Here is a 20,653-nt window from a genome sequence, read left to right on the forward strand (position 1 = left end):
CTAGACATAAAATGGTAATATGAATATATGATTTTAAATCAACATTAAGATAGTGTAGACTGTGGGACATTTCTGATATTGCTTTGGCTGGATAATGTAATTTATTTTCAAACAGGTTTCTAGAAGTGCTTGATATTCCACAAAGTCAGCCTGTGTTACAAGATGTACATAGCTAATCTGCTGAGAAAAGAAATCATAAACAACACTTTATTCCATATTATTTTATTCATGAGAGCATTTTCCAATTGGTGCAATCTTGAAGTATAGATTGGATCTTGGGATCACATAGCCATGCCAACACACCCCTAAGTTAGTCTGCTTTAAACATTCTTAATTTCCAGAGGAGGAAGGGGGTGCAAAATATTTAAGGCTGGCATATCTGATTTAAAACACCCATATATTTTCTTTTCTTTCTTCTTTTGTTTTTGCATATTTTCATAGGGGAAAAAAAATCTCATTACACTATTACCCATACTTTCCTATGTGAGTATTCTGTGCAGGGTATTAACTGTATTAGCAGTTAGTTTCCAGGGTGGAAATGACAGCATTTGCCTCTGATTGTCCCAGCACAGGAAGTATGACTCTTGGGAGCTCTCAGAGCAGGCACCCACCACTGCCAGAAACAGAGCAAGATTATATTGCTTCTTGCAAGAGGAAGAGCTTCTTGCTCTTGAGTGAGATTATATTGCTTCTTTTTCTTCTTTTTGTTTCCCCAGGAGCTGGACAGAAATTTTTGTAATATGCATTAAGTGCCCGCACATAACTTACAAATTAGCCATCACATATCTTCAGTAGTATTGTTTTCACAGAATAATCCTTGGTGATGTTCAAAACTAAGTCTGTTATCTCTTTGATGAATGCATTTTAAAGTCCAAGGAAGAACATGGGTAAGTGACACAAAGAAGAGAGTGAAGATTTGCAAGCAGTGACAAGAGTAGACAGGAAGGCAAACTAGTATGTTTATAAGTGGCTTCTCAGAAGTCATCTCCCTCAAAAATGTAACTCTTCTTATCCACACTTGTGCAATACATACAAATTAATACAAAAGCTTCATTAGATATTATCCCTATAAATTATTTAAGAGAGGTAGATCCCAAGGTCTTGAAGACATTAGCCAGAAGATCCTGCTAGATTGGATGCTGAGAACTGTCTCCCATGACAGTCCTGGATACTAAGCCACTGTTAAACGTCTGTCTTGACGGAGATTTATTTTGTATGTGCTTGAAACTGAACCATGTCACATATTTGGCAGGAAATGTAATCCCTTCAGAAAGAGGATTTGATCCTCAGTGTGATCTTGCCATTCTCAGGCAGGAATAGCTCTTGGTGAAGCCAGTGCAAGATCTGTCCATGTATTTCTGTTTTGAGTAAGGGACAAGTCCCAAACATGAGAGCAAAAGCTCCTGTCCCCACCAATCCACACAGCTCTGATGGCATGAGAAGAGATGTCCTATGGATACAAACTGCACAGTGCACACACAAGATGCCTCCATCTGAATTCATCCAGAGAATTGCTGAATATTTTTGAAATTGTTTCCTAAACCTCCAAGTAGCATGTGATGCAAACAGCAAGGGTTGAAAGTACAACGTATCTGGGATGTAGCATAGCATTTGATACAGTGGCTCACAAAATCTTATTAAAAAATATCTTATGATGTCTTGGGTAAGAGTGCTGTCATGGGGATTGTAAACTGGCTGCAGGAATGTAAACAAAGGACAATGGGTGATGACAAACGGCTCTGCACTGAGCTGTAAAGGGCTACCCAGTGGGCTTCCCCAGGAGCTGGTGTTAAGCCCAGTCTCATTTTACGTATTTCTTAATGCTCTGGAAAAAGAGATGAACATTCTGAGAAATAAATTCATGGATGATACTAAATTACTAGATGCTTTTAATATCAATCAGGACAGAATTATTCTTTAGAGGGAAAGCAGAGAGGATGGGAATGGGAAGAGTCTGTGACCACACTCAGCTATACAAATATGTGAGGAAAGGTTTTATGTCCCAGCTGATAATAATGGGAGGCCACTGTAAGTCCAGCCAAAAGCAGCGTACATCTGGTCTGTCAAAGGCAGGAGCAGAGAAATAACAACAAAATCAGCTAGGAGGCAATTATTAGTTATAACAATTCTCCCAAAGATGCCAGATATTAATTCTCATTTTCTAGTCTCAATAAATTTCAATGTTTGCAGTTTTCTAAGATTTTGTGTGGATTAGCATGTAGCAATGTAATACAGAGCCATGTGTCTTCATATAACATCTAACACATATATATATAACATCTCTTTTCTGAAGAGAAACCAGTGGTAAAAATCTTACCATTTTCTTTGTATGACTTCTTTGCATATACTATCAACATGATAACAGAAGTAGTGAAAATTGACACAGAGGCCTTTTTAGGAATTTCACTCTCCACAAGCAAAACAATGCACCCAAATGGAATCTGCCAAGAGGTGTAAAAAAATTAATTCTGCATGTTCCAATAGGTCCTATGTTACAGAATCATAGAATCACCAGAGAATGGTTTGTGTTGGAAGGGACCATAAAGACCTAGTTCTAACCCCTCAGCTATGAGCAGGCTTTCACTAGACCAGAATCCTCATGAAAAATAAGATTTTTTCCAAGCACTGTTCTCTGTGTGCTATGGAAACACCCATGAAAATATGCCACTGTCCTTATCTATCTTAGTGACAATATGTGCAGAGTGCTTAACTATATGACACCATTCCTTAACAGATTGTGTCATGCTCAGCATGCATAGCTGGAGGAAGAAGGTGGAAGGGGGGCACATTCAGAGGGATGGCTTTTGTTTTTCTAAGTTACAGATGAAGGAGCCCTGCTGTCCTGGAATGACTGAACACCTGCCTGCTCATGGGAGTGGTGAATGAAAGCCCTCTTTTGCTTTTCTTGTGTGCACGACCCTTGCTGTACTTGTAAAACTGTCTTTTTTTCAACCCACAAGTTTTCTTACTTTTATTTTGCTGATTCTCCCCCCTGCCCCACTGGGGAAAGCAAAGCAGCTGCTGTGTGGGGCTGAGTCGCTGGCTGGAGTTAGACCATGACACACCAAAAACCTGAACATGTCAGCTAAAACAAAGGTATCCATCAAAGATTATACTATTCCCTACTTTCCTTCCTGACTGGTAAACACTGATATGGAAAACTAGAGCAAAATCAACCTAAGAAAGTGTATGTAACACACACAAAAGTCTCTTCAGGCTGCTTTAAGTCATGGCAGAGGATGACTTCAGCAGAGGAACGAAAACCATGCCTGGCTCCAAGCACAAATCCCAAATGTTTGAGGAGCTGATAAGAGATGATTTTAATCCACCTTTTGAAATACCTATCACTGCTAGTGGCTTCTATTTTTTTCATGTAAGTATTGCCAAAGAGACTACTTAGGGAGCAAAGTTAAAAATTTCCAGAAGGAGTTTAGTTGTAGTACTTTCCAAGTAAATATAAATTATGCTTTTATACAATGCAATTATTTGCATGACATAAAACACTAATGTGTGGATGCTTTATTTTTAAGCAAATGTTACACCTAAAAATTCTTAGGACTGGTAAGGACCTAGGTCTGAATCTCATTTGATGAAAACTTGTATAGTGACTAAATTTAGAGAATGCCTTTCAAATATGATAAAAAGTGTTTTTAATGGGTTATCTTATAATTTTCTCTCTTTTCTCAAGAATTTAACACATCTTTTTAGTTGAATATTTGTAGAGACTCTTCCTTTCTCCAAAGTTTCTGCAGAAGTTAAACACAAATTTGCCTAGAAAAGTTATGTTGAGCTAGTTTCTGGCAGCAATCTGGCAGAATCTTTATGTCTGCACAGAATTGTGATTATCTAACAAATTCACAATACTTTAATTCTGAACCCTACTATTTTCCATAGAGGCAATATCTTCAGTGCTAGTCTGAATGCTCTGAATGTTAAGTGTCTGGCTCTGGCTGGATTCCCTACATTTTTTGTCTGTGAACACGTAGCACATGGCTCTTGATTACTACTTTTAAATTGATCTGTGTCTGCCATGAAAATATATTGCTTCATAAAAGTCTTTCAGGGTATCAGCTTCCAAATTAATGATTTTTCTCTCAAGCTCTGACTTTGAGAGCTTACAGTACAGAATCATGCAGTCCAGCTACTTGAATCAAATTGAAATCCGTCCATCTGCAATTCAGATCCAAATTCTTTCAGTGCTCTTGGCTCATCTCTAGGTAAAGAGCAGCTGTTGTCCTGTTAAAGTGACTGTAAATAATTCTAACTTCAAGCTTCAACAGTGAAACGCCCTGGGGACCACTTCATTCCCAGGATGTTCCTGGGTTTGGTCTCCAGCTGGTGGAAGCTGCACCCTGGTACTGCAGAGGTGCTGCTCTGCAGGGTCTGGCCGGGGCAGAGCCAGTGCCCAGCAGTGCCAGGAGGTGTGGCAGCCCTGCAGGGCCGTGTCCCCTCCCTGGGACACAACGCTGAGCCAGAAACCCTGACCTGGGCTAATGTCACAGGGTGCTTGCGCCCATACAGCACAGGTGAGGAGGGGAAAAAAGCCAGGGTTTCTTTCTCTTGCTGCTTTCTCCTTTTCATGCCAAAAAGCCTGTCACCATGCTTTTTAGGGGCTACATGTGTTTTGCAGCACAAACAGTACAGCACCAGGGAAAGAAAGGCTTGTTTACAGCAGAGGTTCAGTAAAGTGTTTAAAGGAAAAATTTTCCAGTAAAAAGAGATGGGCCCTAACCAAGAAGGAAGGTACTTGTTAAAGCAACTCTATCAGAATGGCAGATGAATCACAATGTGATATAGCACTATTTGAAAGGATGTTTTGAATGGAGCTGTCAGTAAGTATTTTAATAGCAAGTCTTCAATTTCTGCTTTATGGGGTTTTTAACCACCAAGAAGAAATCATAAGTAACAAGGAGGGATTTAGGACTTGTTTAGTGTTTGGCTGTTCAAAGAAAGAAAAGAGCCCTCCACATGCATTGGAACTAATGAAAATTGCCATTATGGGGCTTTTTACTCCATTTGTGAATGCTAAACACCGTAATAATGCAAAGTCCTTATGATTTTCTAAATCTCCTCAATAAGGAGGATATTATCTACTTATTTAATGACCCAATCTCTAATGGCAAGGAGCTGCTACCACCAGCAGCTCCAGCTCATTCACATAGTTCCTCTCCCTAATTAAAAGGTCTTTACAGTTAAAAATAAAGAAATAAATCAATCAAAAACCCAAACTGCCATCAGATGGTAGGAAAATAAAAGGCACTTCAGGGACAGATTTTCAATTGCTTGGCATCCACAACTGGGAGTATTCTTTTGAAACAACTCAGTCCTCCTTTAGGCACCTCAGGTAGAGCCAGACAGTTCAAAAATCCTGAACATATCTTTCTTTGGAAAATCCATCCCTAACTGTGGCTTTGTGTCCAAGAGCCATTGTGGCTAGCGAGACTCAATCATAAGCCACCTACCTCCCTGCTGGAGGAATGTCACCAGCATCACCCCTTCTGCAGGAAACCCTGATAAAACACCTGACTGTACTCATCCGTGCTCCTGCCACTGCTTGCTGCTGCAGGAACAGAGGCAGCAGGTCTATTTTTACCACACTGCAGTGAAGGCAGCAACAGCCCTGCTCTAGGATTTCCCTCACAGCTCTCAAAGCCAGCTGTCCACATTGCAGCACAGACTCCTTACTGGCATGAATATCAAGCTCAAAATGGGATGTGGCTGTCTGCATGGCATTCCTTGAGGGTAATGTGCCATTGCCAGGTTAAAAGTTTCCTGTAGGGTGATCAGTCTAATGCCAAAACTTGAGTAATAATTCAAGAGCTGTTTACAGGTAATGAAAACTGCAGTAGCTTTCTCTAAGAACAGAGAATAAAGCTCAGAGGTTTTATAGCACATCCCTCTGCTCAAACAAAAAACATTTGGTGGTATTAACATACTACCTGTTTATTCAATAGGAAATACAAAAAGTTAGTTAACAGTTCTTTTTTTCTTCAGCCTACAGCTGTCTAAATATTATCCCAGCCTCTCCTTTGACATCCACCTGAACTCCAGACCTTGTGCGTGCAAAGTGATATAAATGGAGCTCCACACTTGTGTAACCCACTGCTGTGTCCCAACACACCTGGGATTGAGTATTTGACTACTGGGAGACCAGTGGTGCTGTATGATGCATCCCTGAAGTGGCCTCATTTTCTAAAGGCAGCTTTACTATGAGTTTCCAAGGTTTTAACCATAAAGCTGAGTATGATGAAAGAGTTGTGGAATCACCATAGCAAGATTTGCATGACAACACTGAAAAAGAAGCCAAATTGTAGTTCTGCATAGTTTAAAACTGCTGCCCTGCACAGTTTCTATTTTGATCTGCTCAGATGAAAATCTGTGTAAAGTTTTAGAAACTTCTCCTCATCTATGCTTTTGAGTCACTTTTGAAGGCTGTTTGCCTTTCCCATTTTCTCTGTGGTAGCTAAGGAGATGAAAGTCTTTCTGTATGCACCAGATATCCCTGACACAATGGGAGAGAAATATTGATATTTTTTATATTGCACAGTGGGTCATATTTATGAATTGATGCATGCTTCATCGTAGCTCTAAATAATGGAACATTTTGGATAGGAACAAAGGGCCTGAAACTGTCTGTCTGAGTACCTCCAGTTTCCTCTCCCTTCTGAACTCCTTACAGGCTGATTTTGGAAAGGTAGAGCTTCCTCAGGATCAATGTTCCCCATGAAAATGATTTATTCAAGAGAAAAAGTAAGGCAAAGTCTTCATTGTAATACAATTTTTCACCTATTCCTTTCTCATCATCACAAGCTAAAAATGCAGGACTCAGAGCTCCTATTCAGGCCTGCAGAGCTTAACTGAATTTCTCTTTCAGACCATGACAACACCCTGAAGCTTCTCTGGAGTTTCTTTAGGGCCTCTGGTGTTACAGGGATCAGTGATGAAGACTGTCATGGGATACAGAGATTACTGCTGCAATATCTCCCTGCCTGCCATCACTCTCTGATGCAAACTGTGAGCCAAGGCTGGGTTACCCTCAGACCCTTTGAGCTTTGGGGACACCCAAAACTCACTAGAACGTCAGGAGGGCAGTGAAGATGGCTGTACTCTGTCCCAGCTGGGACTGAGCATGACAAGACAGGACAATGGCTGTGGGAACAGACCCACAGCTCATGTGCACAGATGGGGCAGAGAGAAGCACTGGTCTCCCAGCACAGAATGAGTTCACCTTTTCTCTTCATCTCCCACTGGTAAAATTCTGGAGATAAAATCTGCAATACCTCAGGCTAATTTCACATTTTTTAAAAATTGAGATGCAGGCACTTTGCAACAAATAGAAAGTAAATATATAAACATGCAAGTCACCATCCAAGCTCATGTTCTCCCTCAATGTAACTTATGTAGATTGCTGCCTATGTGCCTAGCTTTCATTACAAATAAAACATGAAAGCCAGTGCATATCCTGCAGAACTGTTTTTCTTTATTGCAACACCATTACATGAAGCCTAGTAACATAAACAAAGATTAGACTTGGCTGTTTTGAACAAATAACCATTTATTGTCAAGGCTTTTCAGGATCTTTCATTTTCCTTTTTGAAAAACAAGATCCTGTGCCAACCTAGCAAATGTGTAACATTAAATAATAAGCGAAATAATGGGACACACTACCACACCATTATTTAGACAATCTCAGAGTGTCCCAGTTGTACGTGTCCAAGCTAAGGCAGAAACCCAGTTAAATTAAGCATATTCAACCAAAACCCCACCAGCAGTCCCTTGTGACATGGCTGCTGTTCCTCAGCGCTGCAACCAGCCTTTAGAGCAGGAGGAACCATCCAGGGGCAGAGTGCCCCATGCCACTGGAACAGCGCACACAGAACACAGCCAGAGAACCTTTTCCCTGCTTCCTGTCCCAGCACAGTCCCAGAGAGCACAGGACAGAGGTGTCTCACCCCAAAGGAGCAGCCAGGTTTGTGGTGGGCAGGTGGAAGGAGACCCCCCTGCACCTCACTGTGTCTGCTCCAGCTGTGGCACCACCGCTGCTGAGGCTCTGGCCTCTGGCGCTCCCTGAACGTCAATTGCACCAGAATTCTCCATTTTAAAGTAATTGTGAACCTCCTAAGCCCAGCCAGAGGTAATCACACAAGCAGCTATCCCTTAGACAATGAGCAGAGATTATTCAGCTTCCTTGTACCCCAGTGAAACAGCAGCTTCCTTCCTGCCCCTGATTGGGGCTGTGATTAACCACGCAGTTCAAGGTGAAAGGAGAATGCGGCTCCAGGCATATATGGCTTCCTTTAACCTCAGCAAAACACCGTGCCAGATATTTCAATTAGTGTGCACCAAGGTCACAAAATCAATTTCTTATCGCCGAAAAACACACATACTGTAAATTTCATTTTCAAGCCATAATCTCTAAATTAAATCTGTGTACCTAAAAAATATACAGTGCAAAATTGCAGTCCTTCAGCCCCCTCCCTCTCCTGCAGCCCAGCAGCATTTTCACAAACATCACCTGGCTTTGTGCTCTATATTTAGAGCACAATGTTTGGTTAGATTCTAATCTTCTTGGAGAACGTCATTATCTCTTTCTTTGGCAAATAGAGGTCCAAAGTGTCAATTACCTTCTTAAACTCTTTCATACACACAGGGCTGAGCTGGGTTTGATATTCGCTCTGCCAACAGCTCAGTCGGCAATTTTTCACAGTCATACACAGAAAAATTGTGCACCAGCATATCATCCTAGATAAATTACACATTTCAAATGTGGTTACATACAACTTCACCACTCCTGGCCAGCATGTTTTGGCAGAAAAAAATAAAAAACAACAATTAAAAAAAAGGCAAAAAGAAAAAATCCCAAAGAAAACACTTTTCTGTAATTGAACTCTATGAGTTCAATATAGAGCTACAGAGAGAAAAGTAAAATGAGTATAGGAGATTAGTGGGCTATTATTATATGTAAATCAGTGGAGCTGGGCAGAACTGACATCATCTCATGTGTGTAATTCCCGATGATGCATCCCTTGTTCTGTGGGTGACACTGACTTCACAGCCCAAAGGCAGCAGCACAGTCTGATGGCTGCAGCAGCCTCTACCATGGGCAAGTCTAAGCTGAGAAGTCTCAAGGAAGTGGAATTTATGGAAGAAATTTCTTTACAATAAATCCTGTTCTTTCCTAAACAAAAACTAATTTTGACTATACAGTCACAGAATGAGTAAAACAGAATTTTGACATACCTTGCCTTTTTTTTTCATAGAAAATTCTACTTTTATTCACATGCCTACTTATATACAGGTTCCTGTGTACATGGTTGTGTGCATTTAATATACATGTATGAGTATACATGTTAAGGAAATACTTTTCATCCTTTTACTTGAAAACAGCAAGTGAGAAGAACATATTGTTACCGCTGGACCTCCTGGGACTACTTCAGATGTTAGAGACACAGGAAGGGAATCATATCTCTGGTAAACACAAAGTAAGCAAACTCTGAAATAACAAGTTTATAGCTGCTTAAATGAATTTTCCCACATCCTCTGAACATGTAACATATTGATTCTTAGTACCATAAAGCAGGATGAAAGGAGTATTTTCTCAAGAAAGGAAATTAGCATTATTTGGCAAGGGTTAAAACACATTTTGAATTAAACAAGTAAGAAACCATCCAAGTGCAGATAATCAGCCTAAAAGTTTGGGTAAATTTTTGAGAGAGACAAATAACTCTTTTCTACCTCATCATCTACACACATTTTAAAAACTTCTTTTAGATGCAAACAGGACTAATTTAAAAGAGAGTCTGGTTATGATTAAAGATATAACAAGAGGAAGTTTGTTTCTTTCTGGTTCTTTCAAAAATGCATTACTGTATTTTAGTCATGCTCAAAGTACCATTTCAAGAAAATGTAAACATAACACATAAAAAAATAGAGAGGTTTTTTTTTTTCCTTTTTTGGCTCAAATCTGAGAATGTAATGAATCTATCTAAAAAGTCCCTAAAATGGACTTTGTCCAAGGCTTCTAAAAGTTAGCATCAATCTTAAAAATAGTTATTGTGGGCTGTGTCTTTGGCCCAGGTGAACTGTGTTTTCTGGCAGTAGGAAGAAGAGCTAACTCTCTGAAGATCTTCTGTCTCTCATTTGAGTGGGAAACTGGGAGTGATTTCTTCATTTTTGGATTTGACATTTTGGATGTATAAAATGCTTTGTGTCAAAATTTTATGGACTCAGCTATCACCAAAGGGGTATCGGGGAGAGCCAAAGGTGATACAGGGACTCCATCATGAGAAGGCATGAAAAGACACTTTATTATTAGAAATCTACAGTTCTTATAGAAACAATGGTGGACCTAAGGCCTGATTGGCCTTTAGGAATATTCTCTTACACTATTGGTGAACTATGAATAGCACACTCTGCAGAACCATAGCTATAAACAATGGTCACAGAAAGACAGATAATAATTGTTTGAATTCTTTCCTCTAAGTTTCGCACAGCTTCTACACAGCTTCACAGGATTTTCCTAGGAGAGCCATGTCTCTCTCTGTGATTCCACACTCAGCCATTTACAGAGGTAAGACAATTGGAGTAAGACAGCCTCCACCATGCCTTATTCAGCAGGGTTGTTTGTTACTCCAGACGTCCTGCACTGCTTTCTTCCTGACTCACATTCTCATGCATCACCAGGCACTGCTGCTCCCCTTTCAAATTCCTGACCTACTCTTAAAAAATTCAACTAAAACATAATTTGAATATAGCTATAAAAAATAAATTCAAGGCTTCAGAAGCTGTTTTGAATAATACTGTTAGCCAAGGGTATGGCTATTTTCAGGAACATAAACATAACTCCATCCTTTGTGGCTGGAAGGCAACCATACAACAGCTGGTTAGTCCCCGGCAGCCGATGGACATCACAGCCATGAAAGCCTTCCCAAATTCACAGAAAGTGTGACATCTTGCACATGAAAAGGCAAAAGACACACATAAAGCCATAGGTCCCCAAATGGCCAGGAGCCTGCTATGTTAACATTAACACCAGCACTTTCCTAGGCAATTGGACTGTTATGCACCAGAAAATCAAATCCTCCCAGTTAATTTATCCAGACTTTTCAATTCCATGATCTGCCTACAGGTTTAATCTGGAATGTGAAACCAAGATACCTCAGCTGGGTAACATCTCACAGCTCAGCAGTCAATCTCTGCACTTCATGAAAAGTAAAAAACCATTCAGCTGTATCATTACCAAAGAGGACACAAGGGAAGAAGACTTTCTGTCCCCTGAAGAGGTACCCTGAAGCCATGGGCTAAGTTAAATATTATCCCTAAATATGTAACAAACAGAATGGTGCCTCCCAACAAATCTTGGCATCACCAAAATGCCCAACACCTAAATCTGCAGTAGGAATTCTGAATTAGAAGGTGACTCCTGCTTCTTCCCTGAAACCACATAAAAGCTCCAGCAGAATATAGAGGCAAAGAAGAAGAGATTGGGAGGTGCAGGAAGAGAAGGGGAAAGGAAAAAGAGTAAGGAGCATGTCAAAAGGGCTGGGAATTCGTGATCCTCTTTGGCCCCCTGTATAGCACATCCCAAGTTTTCCAAGCTGTCACACGCTGAGTTGAGCCCTGTTAGTGTTTGGCTAAGGCATATCTTTGTCCTGCTGTGCTATGTTAGAGCAGCTGCAATTTGCCTTTTTATAGCTTGTGGTAACTGATAGCAGTGAAATGAATTTAGGAAATGTGTGGATTGGATCTTCCATATCAGTGATTTCAGACTATTTGGTAAATACAGAAGTGACATCCAGTGATGTATGCCTGCTGTTAAAAAAAAAAATCTCCTTTGATGAATCAACATTTGAATTAAATAATTTTCTATTGAAGAACAATTTTGGATAGAATAAAATGATTATACACAGTGGTTTTACAGGGTCATTTTAATTTGAAAGCAAAAATTCCATCCATAAAAAAACATACACAAATTGGGTGCTGCAGAATGGCAACAATGACACCAGTGAATCCAAATAAATTCAGCTATTGCAATAAAAGTCAATGGTGGGACTCAGCAGCATCATGGTAGAACAAGGAACTGAGGTCTCACAGGAAAACTTCTTTTTATAGACAGCAAAAGCCAGAGAGTTGGTATTTTGACTCTCCATAAAGCAAGAAAATATATTTCTGCTCAGATATTGAACATGCTTTCAATTTGATTCAGCTGGATTTACACAAATTGCCCCGTGTTCTAACAGGGATTCTGTATTTTGATACAAAATATCACTTTGCATAGATGAACTTTTTACCCCTGTAAAATGATAAATCCTCCTACAGTACACTTCAGAAACAGAGTTACTGCCTTACCCCAATTGAAAGTTCCTCCGACAGCCTAAGTCCTTGCTCAATATTTCTGGAAGAGCTGTAACTATTTTACAAGTAACACTGATTAATCTTGCAGTATAATTTGCAAGTGACATTTACAAGGGAATATTGTGTAGGGATATCTGGGAGGGATATTGTGTTCAGGCTTTTCCTGCTTGCCTGCCTACCCTCCTGGAACAAACAGCACTGCTTCATTTTCCTTCCGTATTTTACAAAGTTAAAGTAAACACTGTGATCACACTGTTTACTTTAATTTCCTGCAGTGTGCCAGCAAAGCAGCAAATTGGCAGTCAGCAATCAAGAAGCAGCCAGCATTTGAAACAGCAGAGCTGCTTAGGAAAGCATCACTGATGCCAATTCATTTTCCCCTTTGTTTTAAAAATAAAATATTGGCTTCTATGAAGTTTTACTTCTACCCTTATCTTTTCAAAAGGATCAAAAATTTTGTTAGTTTCCTTTAATTTTCTTTCAGAAGAAAGCTGGAATTATGAACAACACCTAATTTATATGTCCAACTCTTCTTACATAAATGGCAAATATGTACTATTTATCTGTAAAAAATCCGTGGCATTTTTGCATGAGAGGAAGTTAACTTGTCTATAAATCAGTTGTTTCTGGGTATATCTTTATTTTTCTTTTGCCAAGAGCTTTAGCCCATGTTATTTCAATTATGTGTATGATATTGTGAAGCTAAAGCCTTGTGCATTACAAGCAGAATACACATCTGCCCAAGAACAGTCCTAAAAAGCAAATAGATGTACTATCAGAGGTCATTCTCTCTTATTTAATACTACATAAAGCAAGGAATATAAATACAAAAGAAAAGGTAAGGAGACTGGGATAGTATTTTGTACCTCAGAGGTGTAAAACTTGACAAGGTGACTCATTTATGGCTTTCTGGAAGATACTGTACAGAGGGAATTTATTGCTCTGTAAGTTATAATTCCGATACATAAAAGAGGCCAGATACCACAATCAGTTATTCTCCTGACTATGTACATTCCTGCATATATTCTTGCTGAAGACAATGAGATTATGAAGAGGATTAGCTTTTTGTTAGAGTGGCCAAAGTATGCCTTCAGAAAGTCCAAAACATGACCTAATTTAAAGTGGTTGAAACCTTATGGGAAAGATTGTAAAAGGATAATTATTTTAAAAGCCATGACTTTGACACCAGGAAATTAAATTCATATCTATGTGTCTTTATCTATACACAGCAAATCCAATAATCTTGAGCTCTCTGCAGTCACTTAGCCAGCTGGCAAAGGGAGCAAAGTCAAAACTAACAAACCCCATTCCTAAGGTATGTTGACATCAGTGATTCATGATTCATCAATAATGGTGCTAGGAAATAAATGTAAGAGGACATTATTGCCTTTTGCAGCACAGAAAACTCAAGGGAAAATGTCTAAGTGTGACACAGTGAAAAGACAGGGCCAGCAAAGAAATAACTTTTACAAGTATTTAAGAGGTGTTACAAGCAAGTGGAAGTAGAGAAACAAATGTAAACCTTTCACTGTAAGAATGTACCTATAAATAAAAATGAAGAGTTTCTCAGCCATGAAAGCTTAAGAGGACTAACCTGGAAACTAAGATTTTCTGTTCAACTTGTTTATAAGGAGAAAGAATTTGAATTGCTTGTTTCAGAATAACGTCTCAAAACAATGACTGTTCTGGTTTAATTGACTACCAAGATAACCACAATGAAGAAGTTGGTTCTACATTATGCAAAATTACTAATGTTGTTGACAGTAATTATGACTCTCACAGCCTATCTAAATAACAAAAAGGGCAAATATGTAAACATAATGTACTACATAGGCTCTTTCGAAAATGCCTGTATTAGCACATAATTGATGATCTCCTTTGAAGGTGACTGCACTATCATTGAGAAAGCCTAAGATTATTAACTGAATAAAAATGGGTAGCTTTCTCTAGAACAGCATACACACCTGCTGCTTTTGCCACACAGAACAGCAAGATCTCATACATCATTTAACAACTGAGGCTTTGCTTTACGTCTTCACAGCTTTAAACTATTCATGATAGGGTGTAGCCTACATTTCTAGTCCTTTATAGAACCTACCCAATTAAAATTCTGGTTAATTTTTTATGCTATTAGAGGACTACTGCACAATATTAGTAATGCACTGTGTTTCATACTGCCCTAGAGAAACATTGTCTCTCTTTCAGGGCCAGCAGCCACACCGTTCTGATATAAGCTTTGCTGGAGGGTAAGTGACTTTGGTGGCTGTTGAGGTATTTTACCAGAGAAAATGTTGGTCTCCAGACATGAGACTTGCTTCAAACCATTGCCACTTGACTGCAATGCACCACAAGTACATCTAGTATCTTGTTTGCCTGGAACGACTTTGGAAATTTTATTTAAAAGACCGAGTTTTCAAACACTGAGTATAATTCTTAATAAACAATTAATGGATTTACAAGATTTGTGAATGCATATTTCACTACAATGAATTTTCTTTAAGTACTCAATTAATGTTTTTTATGAAATTTGAATGTAGATTTCTCTAAGAAAATGCAGGTAAAAGGGAAAGTAATAAAAAGGTATTTTATGAGAAAAAAAAAAAAAAGAGCATGGAAAGCAAGATAACCCTGTCCTCACAAATTTAGATTTAATAACATTATAATAGGTGCATATATAATGGATGGGTTTAAGAACATCAATCATGGCAGTGAGAACAACAGGTATCCTTACTGCAAATTTAATTGATTATTCATAATTGCAGTCTTTCTAGACCAGTACAGACAATGTAGTGGGTACCAGATGATGCCAGGTAAGTAAATGCTAGCTTGATTTATAACAGGCAGTTATAAAGTTAATGTGGAATGGACTTGTTTTAACAAGTCCAGTTAAAATGGACTTGTTTTTCTTCCTTCTCTGCATTATTCACAAGTTTAGGCCCTTGACTCTGCAAACATGATGTGCACTTATTATTCAAACCAGCTGACTTTCATGGTGCTACAATTGAACTAGTGCAAGAACAAAACCAGTTTTGTGAAGGCCATTTCTTACTTTCCTTTGTCCGGCTTGATAGACAAATAATGATTTACCTATCACAGCAAGGTTAGCATTAAATTCAAGCAATTTATTTAGAAACTACATGAAACTTGATGCAAAAGAGACTGACAGAACAATGTTTGTTCAGACTTTAGAAGGGAAGGCAAAGGGCAAATAATAATGCTGCCTACTCTACTCTACCATGGGAGGTCATGAGGGCTTATGGAGGAGATGAAGCTAAACTATTATTAGACATGTACAGTGGTAAGTGCACATGGGAAGGAAAACTTACAAGCTGCAACCATAGAAACCTCAACCAGCTATCAGAAAAAAACATTTCCACAATTGGTCAGACACTGAAACAAGGGCCCAGAGAGGTGCAGGTTTCATCCTTGGAGATACTCAAAACTCAGCTGGCTGAAGCCCTAAACTACCTGGTCTAAGTTGAACCTGCTCTGAGTGGGGAGCTGGACCAGATGACCTACAGAAGTCTCTTCCAAACGAAATTATTCTATGATTTTGTGATTCCTCATTTTTTGTTATTTTATACATCTATATTTCTCTTTAAACGTTCCCACCTTATAAACAAAAAGTGGAGGCCTTAGAAAAAAGGCTTTTGCATTCTAAATCTTCTTAAACAAACATACTTCCAAGCACAGCACGGCAAATAAGCAACAAAACTCCAAAATACCCATGGGCTGCTTTCCTACACATACCAAACCAAAGAGTTACTGCTAAGTAGTAACTGCTAAATTTCCCAAGATGCTTGAAACACAAAATGTGACCTGGTAAATGGCAACTTCTCCTAACTACTTCTCAGGATACTGAAAACTGACAAGATTCATTTCAGCCTGTCTGCAGCTGGACATAGCCATACCTAACAGTGAAAATAAATATTAGAGCTATTCATAGTGGAAGAAAACTCAAATATGAAGGTGGAAGGGAAAATATCCTTTTCTTTAGATGAAAGACAGAGCCATCCTAAAGTAGATTAAGCAATCTACTTTAATATAATATTTATATTAATAATTTATAATAATATATAATCCTAATATAATAGGATTTCTGGCGTTTTTCTCCGTAGTAGAGAAACCAGCACCGGCGTGCCTCTGTGGCATACACACCTCCTTGTTTACCCAGAGCAGCCCAGGAGCTGTTACCTGATGGAGATCAGCTGCTGGGAGGAGTGGGCAAGTGCTGTGTGTGTGAGGCAGGGAGCTGAGGGCAGTGCAGTAGCCACCACACCAGCCCTAACTTCAGAAATCCTGAGCCACAAGGGAAATTACTGAAGGTAAATCAGCAAAGATTAGTTAGCAGCTCTCATGGAAAAGAAAAGCTGGAAAACAGGTTCATACTCAACTGAGACACAGGGCAAGCTATATCAAAACACCAAGCTGAGCATAATTTGTACAATGTCTCAGAAAATAATAAAATTTTTGGCTTTGAAGACATCTTAGTGTAGGATACTGCTGTGACATAAAGTTTAATCCGTGAGCTAGTGGGCTCTTGAGTAAGTTTTTCAAGTGAGCACATAAAGAAATGTATAGGTAAAATCTGTTTACCTTTACAGACTGTTATGCCATTTCCTGTGTATCCTTGGGAGCAGTAGCAGCCTGTTGTCCCACCCTGAACTTCACACCTGGCATCTTTGTGGCATGTCATGTTGCAGCTTGGAGAGGTGCAGCCATAGTCCAGCAGACTGGAAATCAAAACTGGAGCAAAGGAAAATCAGATTTGTTTCATTATCTAAAACCTTTATTCTGAGCACTAAAATGAGATCTGGGCCAAAGGTTTCCACAAAATGGGTGTATTCTAGTAAACATCATCACAGACTCTGTTGTACTGCAGGATAGGGCAAGGGCCACCAGCTACAGGGGCATTTTTGGTAGAACAGCAGACACCACAGATAAACAACTCAAATGTGTTCTCAACCAGCATAAAATTGGTAAACAGCATAGAAGTCACTCAGTGATAGGGGGAAAACATTTCAATGGCTTTCAAAGCTCTCTAGTAGTTTCCAGTAAAGCCCAGGCATTTATTTGCACTCTGAATTATGTATGGAGTGAAATCCAAACTGCCCTACATGTCTGAGGGAAAAATACCAAAGAGGGTTCCCCTGATTACACCTTTTATTCTTATAAGCACTCCCATACTTCTGAAGCTAACACATAGGCATGGTTTGGTAGATTAAGATGAAATATCACATATTTACGTCATTATGCTAGCAGGGTTTAAAAGTTATTTACGGTGTGGCAAATTATTTAAATTTAATCTCTCAGAACGCCATAACTACTTTCCCATTGTATGAATGCATATGGTTTTCAACACAAAGAAAAAAAGGAATCTCTTATTTTGAGAAAACTTACAGATCACTATCACACACACCCTATAATAGGTAGGTATAAGGCATTTAGCTCAGAAAGGAAAGGAAGTTTTTTTACTTTATAGTTTACAAATTATTAGCGGGACATAGTGAAAGTTGCAGAACACAAAGATCCTTCTGGGTGCTGTCTTTCCCTGTAGTTCTGCTTTTCCCTACCTAAATGTCATTCTGGATATTTGCTAGCCTAGTGTCACAGTTTCATTGCTGCATGAAATCTCACGGAGATGCTGTTTTCTTCGAAAAATTAAGACTTCACGAAAAATTCAAAAGACTTAAAATTACACACAATTTTAAAATATTTACTTATATAATCCAAGTCAATTTAGATATCAACAAATTTCACATTTTCTCTGTGTTTCTGAGAGGAGAGACTATCTTCCACAGGGATTAAAACAGAAACCTGTTGATTCTGTTGTCATTTCACTGTTTTCAGCATGTGAGATCTAAAAATTTCCCAAACAGATGGAGAGAGAGAGAAGGAAAAAAATGTACAAAAAATGCACAGAAACTCACAATATTTATGGTTTTTTTTTCAGTACCAAAACCACAGTGAGATAAGGACTGGTGTTTTGGGTTTGGTTGTGGGATGATCCTAACCATGCAATTACCAAATCCAATAGCAGCACTGACCAAAGCTACAGGGATTTCCAGTCCTGTGTACCCAGCAGGTTTCAACCATCCCCAATATAATAATTTCTCCTTGTCAGGTCCCACTCCCTTCTCGCCTGGCACACACTCCCCAGAGACAGAGGTTTCACCTACCTAGGAATGGAAGCAGTTTCATTGGTGATGCTGTTGCTGTGCAGTGCCTGTTGCAGAGCCCCTGTGTCAGAGAAGAAAACTCCCTGCTTTAAAGTATATGACCATGTGCAAAATACGCACATATGACTGAGGGGAGAGCGATGTCCCAGTACAGGCACAGCCCTGACTCTGCCCTTTGTCCCAAGCCTCACGCTTCCAAAAGCTCCTGAGGCTCTCAGGCAGGACAGGAAGGGTCAGGAGGGGCTGAGGAGCTGGTCTTCTGGCAAGTAGGAAAGCAGTGAGAAAGCAAAAGGGAAACAAGAGGCTGCGTCTGGCAGAGGATATCAGAGAGGATTCCGGGGTGAGGAGGTTAGAGGAGCATGGAGCTGTTTGGGAGAGTGGCAGGGGCAGGGTGAAGCTGGAAGGGGTGACTGCAGCCTGCTGGCAGTACAGGAGCAGCAGGTGGAGCAGATGAGGGAGGGTGAGGAAGAGGTGGGGGAGAATAGTGACTTGCTTGGTGTTTACGAGCTCAGAGGTAATGGTCTACATGCTTCCTTCCACCTCTTCCTGCTGACATGAGTACATGTGAGCCCTGAGATTCTTTCTGTTTGGAATCAATCTTAGCTGACTGCTGTGGGGTTCTTACTGCTTTCTTCAGTTTTGAGATGGATCTTTACTGCAGTCAAGCAATGTTGCTTTAAGGGTAATGGGATGTAAGGGAGGTACAGGAAATCGCTGAACTCTGCTTTGTGAGGAAAACAAAGACATAGGCAGGGAGGAAAGAGGCAGGAAACTCAGGAACTGAAGGAGACCAAATTTCTAAGAGTTCATGGGTTGTGTAATAAGATATGTTCAATACAGCATTTGGCATGTCTTTGTGTTTAACTCCAGAGCAGCTCTATTCTCATTATAGCATCCTGAAGAGACTTCAGCATGTACTTGTATCATGCATTGATATGCCAGTATTTTCTCTAATCTTGCCAGGGACAATGTCCCTACAGTCATTTCCCAGCTTTCTGGAGATGATGACTCTCATGTTGAAGCACTGTAAAACTGAAGCAATGATGTGTGCCTGTCCTTATAGATGCAACCGGAGGGATGTGCACAAACAGCCATGCTGCTGGGAAAATGGAGAATCTCTCTGAGGTGAATAAAACACAAGAGGCTGGGGAAGGTCACTGTGACAAAATATATCATGTCTGACTAGAGGCTGGCACTTTGGTAGGTACCTGATGGGAGAGCATCAGTCTGCTCTTGGGAATTATCTCTAGATCTGGCAATATTTTTTTCAAAAATTTTGGGAACTATTTGCTCACCCCCATTTTCCAGCCTCATGATCACTGCTGGCTGGAGTTCAGTGGGTAAAGCTCTACTCAGGCCAGGGAGGTGTGAGGCATGTAGGAATAGCACGTAGGTGTCTGCTTGGCACAAAATACTTCTGGAGCACCTTGGTAAATAGAGAGGAAGCTCCAGGAACCGGATGTTAATTTCTGATGAACTGCAGAATAATGAACAAAGGGTCCAGGTGTAGGAAGACTTTTTCCCTCCTGTTTGACCTTGTGATGGGGGAAGGACTTAAAGGGCATGAGAGGAAGGGACTAGGAATTTGTTTGTTTTCTTAAGTTTTCCCATAATCTAATGCATAGAGCCACAGAGGAACACAAAATCAGATGACCTGAGGAGAGCTTTGATCTGTACGTCCTGTCCTGTTCCTTGTGCTGGCATGTACTGTAAGCTCAGCTGGTCTGTACTAACTTACAATTATAAACCTATAATGCAGAAAATAAATGTTATTGTTCTGTGTCTTATTACTCCCCAAAATCAAGCTAAAAGATTTTGACAGGAAGCGAGAGAATAAGAAGTTACAACCTAAGATTCAGGCCTTAAGAGCTGGAAACATATTTTTACCACTCAGGGATGTACATTTCAATTTTGTCTAGACACCAGCATTCTGCAAGGAGTGTCCAGATGGACTGATTGGAGAGCAATATCATAACCCCAGTGATAGTAAATTTATAGTAAAAAACTTTAACTCCTTTTCTAATTAAAGGTCTAAGGATACAGGAGAAATTGTGGATGACTCAGAAAGATACCCCATAATCTTACTACTGGGAGATGAATGCCTCTTTTTCTTCTTGCTA

At 39.7% G+C, this 20,653-nt stretch overlaps 1 protein-coding gene across 1 annotated transcript in view; it reads right to left on the reverse strand.

Moving 5' to 3' along the window:
- Window positions 1–18,932, reverse strand: part of ADGRL4 (adhesion G protein-coupled receptor L4) — a 72,663-nt gene extending 53,731 nt beyond the window's left edge. Inside the window, exons 1-2 of the mRNA XM_066555570.1 lie at window positions 18,534–18,932; window positions 16,951–17,100 (exon numbers count right to left, since the gene is read on the reverse strand). Coding sequence (XP_066411667.1) covers window positions 16,951–17,100; window positions 18,534–18,555 — 172 coding nt within the window. The 5' untranslated portion in view covers window positions 18,556–18,932. The remainder of the gene's footprint in view (window positions 1–16,950; window positions 17,101–18,533) is intronic.
- Window positions 18,933–20,653: the final 1,721 nt, after the last annotated feature.

The sequence above is a fragment of the Molothrus aeneus genome, chromosome 9 (genome assembly GCF_037042795.1).
Source record: "Molothrus aeneus isolate 106 chromosome 9, BPBGC_Maene_1.0, whole genome shotgun sequence".
NCBI lineage: Eukaryota > Metazoa > Chordata > Aves > Passeriformes > Icteridae > Molothrus > Molothrus aeneus.